At 40.6% G+C, this 10,264-nt stretch overlaps 1 protein-coding gene across 1 annotated transcript; it reads left to right on the top strand.

The window, feature by feature from the left end:
- The first annotated feature begins 1,959 nt into the window (after positions 1-1,959).
- Positions 1,960-9,741, top strand: LOC125510933 (cactin-like). The gene is made up of 13 exons (XM_048676223.1): positions 1,960-2,328; positions 2,414-2,505; positions 3,768-3,864; positions 4,846-4,917; positions 5,006-5,068; positions 5,158-5,298; positions 6,329-6,424; positions 6,794-7,072; positions 7,364-7,505; positions 7,593-7,744; positions 8,343-8,516; positions 8,929-9,195; positions 9,280-9,741. The coding sequence occupies exons 1-13, from the start codon at positions 2,014-2,016 to the stop codon at positions 9,397-9,399; spliced, it is 2,010 nt and encodes a 669-aa protein (XP_048532180.1). The 5' UTR covers positions 1,960-2,013; the 3' UTR covers positions 9,400-9,741.
- The last annotated feature ends 523 nt before the right edge of the window (positions 9,742-10,264 follow it).

The following is a 10,264-nucleotide window of genomic DNA, read 5'->3' on the forward strand; positions in this document are numbered from 1 at the left end:
TGCATCAACAACACGAAGACTAAAGTGTGTACATCAGGAAGAAAACAACATTTTATGTACAAAATACCAAAAACTTATACTACCTTAAAAATCCCAGCAGATGAAACTACAAAAAAATGTGAAATTTAGCGTACACTCAATTAGCTAGGCCAATTGTACAATGTTGCATAAGAGAACATGTAGGACAGTACCCCTGCAGTCAACCATTCAAAAACCCTGCATGTTAGAATTTCAACACTAAAAAATACATCAAAGTTGAGTGGATATAGAGCTAGACAAAAGAACCAGGTGCCCTGAGAACTAATAAAGGATAAAAGAAGAGAAACAATCTCAACAAAATTGCCTAAGCTTTGGCTAATAGCAAATAACATACAATCCACTGTGGATTCCAACAAACAACTCCTCCTTACCTCCATACTGTTACTATTACGTGAAAGCACTTTTTTGAACGACCTCGTCTTGTATCTCATATTATACCGAACTGTAAGTAAGACCACTTGATAAATGTGCTATTCAAATCTATGAGCAAAGAAAGAAGATAAAAAATCATTCCTATATAGTCGTACATAGTGCCTGATTACAGTAATAACATCCTTAACAACAAAGACTATGGGTGTCCAGGAAGCTATCTGTTGAGTTGCATTGCATTATAGTTGGACCAGCCGGCGAGTCTTGAACTGCACAAGATAAATTGTGGTTCCTTCCTGAAGGCTTAATGCACAAGAAAACAAAGGAATGCTTGATCCCCTCCATGCGAGCTGCAAAAAAATGCAAACATAGTGGTTGGAGAATCTCTCGTCACAATGATCCCTTTCCAACCGCCATCACACCGTCGTGCTGCCGGAGGACTCGAGCTACAACTTCACCATCGCTTGCTGGATCGAGAAGGTGAAGGCGTCATCAAGCCGTATGTGTGTTGAACTCGGAGGTGCCGTCCGTTCAACACTAGATCGAGAGTTCGCGAGACGAATCATGATTGGATCGCGAAGATGTTCGACTACATCAACCGTGTTTCTTAACGCTTCCGCTTAGCGATCTACATGGGTATGTAGATCCAATCTCTCCTCTTGTAGATGGTCATCCCCTAGATTAGATCTCGGTGAGTGTAGGAAATTTTTTGTTTCCCATGCAACATTCCCCAACAATCTCCACAAACCTTCACACTACCCAATGCCGCCACATCCTCCTTTGCCCCCATTCGCCTCGTCGTCCTCCTTGATCTCGTTGAGGAGCTCCAACATGGTGCACGACTAGAATCCCTTGGCGTCACCTTCGCCTTCTCCTTCGTAGCGGCTCCTCCTCTTCCTCTCCCCTGTGGCATACCTTTAACCCTGACATCATACTGTGGAGGCGACTTGGGAGGCAGATAGATTATAAGGTGGCGGAGGTTGAAGTTGAGGCATAGGGTGCAGGTAGAGGGCTTTGGAGACGAGGTGCGTGAGAAATAGGCCCATGCCAACAATAACGCTAATTAGAGTAGGACACACAGGGATGACAACCACCCCATCGCTTCCTCCCGACAAGCGGGTCCACTGCTAGACCAAGGTTTCTGTTTCTATAAAAACCTAGATGACACGGGAATGAATTACCACATATTTCAATGTGCTTTGATTGTATGTAGGTTATCTTTTTTACTTACACTGGTCAAGAGGGTGAAAAAAGACACACGAGCACATGAAAGCGCTGTACATTCAACATTTTAATTTTCGACGTTACTATATTGGAGGAACTCTCACAAAATCACAATGATGTCAAACGAAAAAAAACTGGCAAAGTCGGCATGTTTTTTTTTTACATTAACGCAAAGTCGGCATGTTTTTCGTACTGACTTGCTAATTTTCTTCTCCGTTTCAGAGTATTGTTTGTCGTCGATGATGTGTTGCATCACGATGCGCGCCACCGTATGATGTGCGGCCTAGATACCGCCAGCCCTAACTTGTTCAGTTAATCGGCTCGGCTCCATCGGCACGCCAAAATCTCCACGACCAGCCGCCTTTCCCCCCCGTAGCCGACATGCCTAGGAAGGAGCGCGACGCCGAGGGCAGCCGGAGCTCGTCGCGGCGGCGGCGGCGGCGGTCGCCGTCCGACTCGGACCCGGACTCCGACTCCGGCGGCTCGCCCCGCCGGGGCCGGAGCCGCCACCGCCGCAGGAGCCGCCGCAAGGCTGCCCCGTCCTCCTCCTCCTCCAGCGGCGCGAGCGATTCGCAGGCGTCCGGCTCCGGCTCCGACTCCGGGGACCGCCGTAGGAGGCGGAGCGGGAGCGCCAAGCGCGGGGGCGTCACCGAGGAGCAGATCCTGGAGTACATGTCCAAGAAGGCGCAGAAGAAGGTGGGGGTTTCCGCCCGGCTGGCCTCCTGCCCCGCCCCTAGGGTTTCCGTTGCTGACTTGTTTGTTGATGGTGCTGGTTCTGCAGGCCGAGAAGGTGGCCAAGAAGATGAAGGCCAACGCGGTGTCGGGCTACTCCAACGATTCCAACCCTTTTGGCGATCCCAACCTCACAGAGAAGTATGCGCATTCGCCCCCTTCTTTCGATAATATCACACATTGCATTGGTGATGCTTGCTTTACCAGTAGAAACTTGGGTTGGCACCTGTTTGCTGCTGCTAGGATACTATTCCTTTGATGCCCTAGAACCGAGATACCTCTACTGGATCGGTGTGCCTATTGCTCTGAATCTGTTATAACCGTTTAAAGTTTGGGCTTCTGGCTTCTGCGCATTGACAGTGTGAAATTTTTGATGGCTTGTTCTTGATAAGTAAACAAGTAGTAATAAACAAGCTCGATTAACACATATGACCTCAAGACATGCATATGCTGTAGGAAATAACAAAATGTTCTTGGCTAGTGCACTCCAATCAGATTTTCCAAATTCGAGTAGCATCTACCTAAGCTGGATTAATTGTATTTATGGAAGGTGCCAAGGTGGTTTATCTTTTTAATGCTTCTGCAGAATCACTTGTACTTGGCATAGGTGTTATTTGTCAGTTGTGAAATTCATAAGTTTGCTGGATGCAGCTCATAGCTCAGGGTTAGAATAGATGCCGTGATTAATTAGGTTTCATATTCTACAAATTCATGACGAATTGTGTACTTAGTTTAGTGATGCATCAACTTGTGTGTATTATCAGCGATGCTGCCATGAACAATTCTCTTGAAGTACTAACTAAGTAGATCAAGTTTATTTCCTCAGTTTGCGATATGCATCTTCTGATGGGGTTGTGACTGTATATTGATTCAATAGGGTCCACTCTTTAAGATTGTCTATGATTGCAATTACAGCAATGTGAACTTCATTAGAACTGTATTTTATACATTTGTGTCCTCAGAAGACCCGTTTCGGAATTTACCATACAAATTGACAATTCACATGGTTAATGTTATTTGTCCAAACTTACTCATACAATTTAGGATGCACCCTGTGATTAATTTTGTTCATGTTAATTTGCCAGTAAATTTGGTTGCAGGTTATGGTCTAACTGCTGTATAAGATTTTTTGGTTTTCAGCTATTATTATGCCCGGTGTTATGTTCTGGTGTAGTTTTTTTGCACACAGTTTTTAGACCACTGAAAACATAATTTGAGTGATATTTTTATTTTTTATGTTCAGTTCTATTGGTGAGTACAACAAAATATTGACTGCATTGCAGATCATAGATTGTTCGATATCCCAAACTGTTACATGCTACTCTTAAGGTTTCTCTGGATAGTTGTTTTAGTATGACATACCTAAAGAAGGACTCTCAAAACTGAACCTTATATCGTTGCAGCTTTGTTTGGCGAAAGAAGATTGATCGCGCTGTAACTGAAGGGCAGAAGGTGGACATCTCTGTCAAAGCTGAAAAGAAAAGGCAGAGGGAAAGAATGGTACTCTTATAAACTGTAAATTTGACTAGCACTATTTCTTATAGTACGAATTTGAACTTTGAAGCCTATATAAGTATCACTGCTATATTTCCTGAACATGAGAATGAATCTTCATGCAATTAACAAAGTCTAGATTTTAGATTTGTGATTATTTTATTTCCAGATGAACAACCTTTGCCTTGTGATTGCTCACCAGATTAGCATTATGTTCTTATCATCTTCTGAAGAAATAGGAATACCCACTGTTCATTCTGACTTGGTGGTGGTGGAAGTGCCTGTTCTTATATTAAACTAGATGATACCCCGCACGTTGTTGCGGGAATATTTTGCAACATATTTCAATGTGACTCGTTGTATGAAACATGAATATTTGAAGTAATAATATAAAAAGCTAACAATAAAAATACATAGTATAATTTATTGTGCTTGATTACTATATAGTTGTAAAATGTTTATTAAATGTATATAGCATAATAGAATGAAAACCCTCATGTATGTTACATGTTGAGATAAGTCTTTTTTTCATGCATGTCATGATGAAGTGGCATGCTTGCATGTTGAGAGACATATGATAGTGGGGGTGGGCCTTTTCTCATGCATGTTGTGCAATGATGTGGCATGCTTGCATGTTGAGAGAAATAGTTAGTGGGGGCTAGCTATTTAGATATAGAAGATAAAGCATTACCTGCTGAAGTATTCACCAGATCATGTTCTAAACATGAGTATAACTGCAAACACCCTCTCAAAAAAATAAAGCATATTAATTGTAAACATGTGCCTCCACACATTCGTGAACATCATATGTGTTGATCTGTTCCCTGCAAAAAGGGGCCATTGGTCTTATGCATTGTACAAGTTTTTTTGTTTGATGGCTACCACAAATATATATCCTCCCGTTTTTTTTTTTTAAGAAAGGTTAAAGTCTATGACTCTCTGTTTTTGTTCTGGTGCCTAATACCTTTTCTTGCACTTTAAATTTAGGCTGAAATAGAGAAGGTTAAGAAAAGAAGGGAGGAAAGAGCAATTGAAAAAGCACAGCATGAGGAGGAAATGGTCAGTATATATCCCTGATTTTCATAAGTCATATCTGGTTTCAAGTAATATTGCTTGTGCAACTAAATACCTACTTTGTATTTTGTAGGCATTGTTAGCCAGAGAAAGAGCACGTGCTGAGTTTCAAGATTGGGAGAAGAAAGAGGAAGAGGTTCGTACTTCACATCCTGAAAATAGGATATAACTTTTGTTGAACTAACATGTGTCCATTATTAAACAGTTTTGTATGTTGGAATGCAGTTTCATTTTGATCAAAGCAAATTTAGGTCTGAGATCAGGTTACGGGAGGGACGTACAAAGCCTATTGATGTTCTCCTGAAGAATCTTAACTTTGCGGACGAATTTGATGTTGAGTTAAATGAGCCCTACTTGGTGTTCAAGGTATATACCTATTCTTCATCCTTGTTTGATACCATTCACGAAAGGGTTGCTGTATGCTTGCACTTAAAAGAAACCTCAAAATAAGTTTCATTATTCGTTCTACATTTTAAGTGCTGCACTCAAGCACATCATATTTTCAGACCTATTCAGCCTTGACAATGGAATAATGTATACTTACGGTGATGGTTCAGTCCTCTGGGCTGCCAAATTCTCACTACTCCGTGTATTTACCAGTGAATTGATTTTCTTATAATGATTAACATTTAAGTTATATCACTCCATCCATTCTGTGTGCCGTTAGTTTGCAGTATGTTTTTTTTTCTGAAATTTATTCGGCAACGGGGGAGTAAGTCCTTGTTCCACTGAAACTACACCAACACTTTTTGTTGTTTTTCTGCTCATTAGGGCTTAGGCTTTTGTAAGTTTTTGTTATGTTTTGGACAAATGAGATTGTTATTTTTTCTTTATGAGCGTTCATGTTTCCACGTTGTATGCTCCCTAGGAGAATATGCAGTACTAAACTTAATTAAGTAATCTTCTTCTCTTGAATTTCTCCATCATAGAAGTATTGGTTTATTCCCATCTATGGGATTCATAGGTATCTTATCAAGCTCTAAAACTAAAATCCATTCATACATATCTTGTTTCTCTTTATTTTCACTCACAAAATTGTCTGCCAGCCATGAGTATTATATTAAATTGAAGGCCAGACATGTTGGCATGCAAGTGCAGTACAATCAATTCCAAACTTGACAGATTTGAGATCTCATTGGTCACCAAGTATTGAACAAATTGTTGCACAAGTTCAAGCTTGCGTCTGCATTAGGCCATTGCACTGGCAAGTAACAATCCATCAGCAATTAGTGTGCAAAACGAGAGAAAATGGATCTCCCTGTTTATAGTTCTTTCAATGTATTAAAACATAGCTGTGCCATGTGGCCCCACTACCTTCATAGAACAAGCCCACATTTTAAGGGGATCCATCTTTCTTCGACAATTACTGAAGCATATGTAATTTGCTAAATTGCAGGGATTAACAGTGAAGGAGATGGAAGAGTTACATGATGACATTAAGATGCATCTCGATCTGGACAGGGAAAGCCAAGTAAATGTCAAGTACTGGGAGGTACATGTCTAATGTCTTTGCACACCTTCCTGAATATTGTTTGTCCCATAGCAATCCTGAGTCATCTATTCCAATGATACACACCGTATTACTGCTGAATGAGCTAAATAGTAGTTGGCAGCCTCAGCTGACAGTATTTGGTATTTTGTTCTGTCATTTTCTATTTTCGTATGGTATGTCAGGACATGTTCTTTAGCTTTGGTATATACAATCTAACCCTTAATTTCTCACTGAAACGAAACCAAACTTGAGAGTGAGTTTGTAATATGGCAAGAAATCTCGCTAATATTAAGTTTATTTCGTTTCATGGCTGTATGTTTATCGATAATGTTTATATGTGTTGACACAATTTAATTTGGAACTCATCAGGCACTCATGGTAGTGTGTGATTGGGAGCTAGGCGAGGCTCGGAAAAGAGATGCCGTGGACCGGGCTAGGGTCCGTGGTGAGGAACCACCCCGTGAGGTTGAAGAGAGAGGCTTGCATGCAAGTATTGAGGGGGATGTAAAAAATCTCTTGGAGGGTAAGACTTCCACAGAGCTAGAAGAGATGCAAAATCAAATTGAGTCCCAGATGCGCTCTGGAACTGCAAAAGTTGTTGAATACTGGGAGGCCATTTTGAAACGCCTTCATATATACAAAGCAAAGGTATGTCATGTTTGTAGTTCGCAGTTTTTGTGATAATAGCTCTTAATTTGACCAAAGCAAATGTGGTTTCTGGTTATACCATTATAGATTCTTTGTTTTATTTGTACAACACAAGCATAATGGTGCACAACTACCTTAATCTGACCTTGTTTCTGTAACATTATCTTCGAAGCCACATGATTTGCAGTCTGGTTCGTCATGTGGAGCTGCGTTCTCTAACTATCTGAACATACAGTTGATCAACGTTACCTCTCATATAAAAGAGTGGCTTATTTCTTATTTGTATCACAGGCTTGCCTGAGGGAAATCCATGCTTCTCTCTTACGTAAGCATCTGCATCGTCTAGAGAATGCTGGCGCTCCTGAACAGGCTGTAGAAGCTGATGAAGAATTAGACACTAAAGAGGAGGATGTGATGCACGACGAGGAAGAAGGTTTAAATTTACTTATGATCAGTTAACACCCCCTTTCTTTTAGATAACTATGGTTGTCTGTCTTTCTGATACCTTCTCCATGTGCAGATGATAAACGATATTCACCAGAACCTATAGAACATATAGCTGAAGCAACAGAGAGCCATTTGGATGAGGAAGATGGCTCCTTCTCGCCTGAGCTAATGCATGGCAATGAAGATGAAGATGCAATTGATCCTGATGAGGACAAGGCAGAACTGGTACAGAGTCACTCTCAGTAACATTGTGCTTTTTACAGTAATAGAATGCTGGCCCGTATAGTAATGGTTATGTATGCAGTCAAAACTATCTTGTTATTAATTAGATTATTATATACTACTCGATAGCAATTGAGTACACCTTGTTGTGCCACTAGCAAGTTAAATCAACAGCCTATGATAGAAATAATTGTAAAGTTGCGATAGGGCAACATTCCACCAAGATCTTAGGATAATCTTTCGAGCAGTTCTAGGCCTTCATGCATGTTTACCCTGAAAAAAGCTTAGTTTCATTTATGGGTAACTTCTGATGGTAATGCTAATGCATCCTAGGACCACAGACTTCTTTTAGCAACCAGCTGGAGCTCTGCCTCTTCATTAAGTAGAAATTTTTGAGCGGTTAATAAGAGAAACCAGCTAAAACCTAGTTCTAAGGTTATTTTGGAACACTTAAAACGATTTTCTTTCCCTGGGGAGGGGGGCTTTTTTCTCTCTCAATTTGTTGCATGAGTAGGTACATTTCATGTGTTCATTACAAATTTGAAATGAGGTTGGCTGGCCAGTCTCACACATGTGCTCTGTCCTTTGAAATATTCTCCAGGATCGGCAACGTGAAGCTGTAGTTACCGAGCATCAAAGGAAAGTTAAGGAGGTCATGACAGCTAAGGCAAAAAAACCAGATGAGTTGGAGCTGAAGGCAATGAAAGCGATGGGAGCAATGGAGGAAGGGGACGCTGTGTTTGGTTCAGGTGCTGAAGTGAACCTGGATTCACAGGTTAGACTCACTTACCTTCTGGACACAAAGAATACTACAGTCTTCTTTATTATCTGAGGAATGTAGGAGTGCTACCATATCATTATTCTTCCTAAACATATATCACTATATGCATACCCGTAATTTCCAGCATTATGCTGATATGCTGGATTCACTTGTAGTCAGGAACCAAGGATTGCAAATTTCATTGAATTTGAAGTTGTGTATATATTAATATTACTTTTTTGAGTTGGATATTTATATTATTCTGAAGCTATATTTGATATCATCTACTTAGCAATTTGGATGATAATATGCTTTTACATGCTAGAAAATTCTAGCAAGTTTGACGCATCAAGCTATTGCTAGTGAACCTCCATTCTCTCTCAAGCTCTCAGCTGGATTCTCACATACTTGCTTAATGTGCTCACAGGTTTACTGGTGGCATGACAAGTACCGACCAAGGAAACCAAAGTACTTCAATCGTGTGCATACTGGATATGAGTGGAACAAATACAATCAAACTCATTATGATCACGACAACCCGCCTCCTAAAATCGTCCAGGGCTACAAGTTCAACATATTTTACCCTGATCTTGTGGATAAATCAAAAGCACCAATATATACTATAGAGAAAGATGGAAGCGCTGGGGAGACATGCCATATAAGGTTTCATGCTGGCCCTCCATACGAGGATATTGTAAGCCTTTTGCCTCACCTTTTCAGTTTTGCTGTCGCAGTTTCCATGGAAGATCCACTTACCTACTCTGGTTTTCCTTGGCAGTATTTCCGCATCGTGAACAAGGAGTGGGAGTACTCACACAAGAAGGGCTTCAAGTGCACATTTGAGCGTGGGATTCTTCATCTGTATTTCAACTTCAAGCGATACCGCTACAGGCGATAGATACCCACACAGCAGAAAGAACTGGACCATTGATTGGGCTATTAGAAGTTGGTTCTCTGTTTCTCGCTTATAGTGTGTTCTTACAGGCTAGCTCCCGCATCACAGAAGTCATCCGAGTCAGCATGCTCGAATTAGTTCCTGTACCAAAATATGAACATACCAAACAATTGGATAGTTTGTATCAAGTTTTTGTGGCACTTGCTACCTTGATTTCAATGGAGATAACGGTGTAGCACAAATTCAAAGCATCTGTATATGTATGCTATGCATTCTTATGCCCTTCATGCGGGATGGATATTTTTGAAATCAACAAAAGAGACAGATATATTATGTGTAGTTTGAGCTAATTATTGTTAGAAGAAACATAGGCTCGCACAAATTTCAGGCTGTTAGCCAGGTATACATCTTCAAAGTGGATGAGAAAAATAAAGTGGTAAACCACTTCATTTTTGTAGCTTATATCTGTGTTGTGAAGCTTGTCATCTTTGTATCTTATCTGTGTTGTGAACCTTTTTGATTTTTGACAGAGATTTCATTCACCCTTGATGCAAAAGTAGAGCCTGAAGCTTCCAGAAAGGAACAAGTTTAGAACGGCACACAGTAAAGTGTGCTGTGAATCTTGTGACACAGCGGTTAGGCTTTTGCGATCGGTTGTATGCCTACTAACTACTCCCTCCGTTCAAAAAGTATAAGATTTTCTAACTATTTTCAGAATCGGATGTATACAGACATGATTTCAGTCTATGGAGCCCATATTGAAATTTCCAAAACAATTTATATTTGTGAACAGAGGGAGTGTGTAATTCATTGTTGGGAGTAAAATCTTGCCTTTTGAAGTTCATTCATAGGAAAAAGAAAGGTGCAG

Source organism: Triticum urartu, chromosome 5 (genome assembly GCF_003073215.2).
Source record: "Triticum urartu cultivar G1812 chromosome 5, Tu2.1, whole genome shotgun sequence".
In the NCBI taxonomy this organism is placed as follows: domain Eukaryota; kingdom Viridiplantae; phylum Streptophyta; class Magnoliopsida; order Poales; family Poaceae; genus Triticum; species Triticum urartu.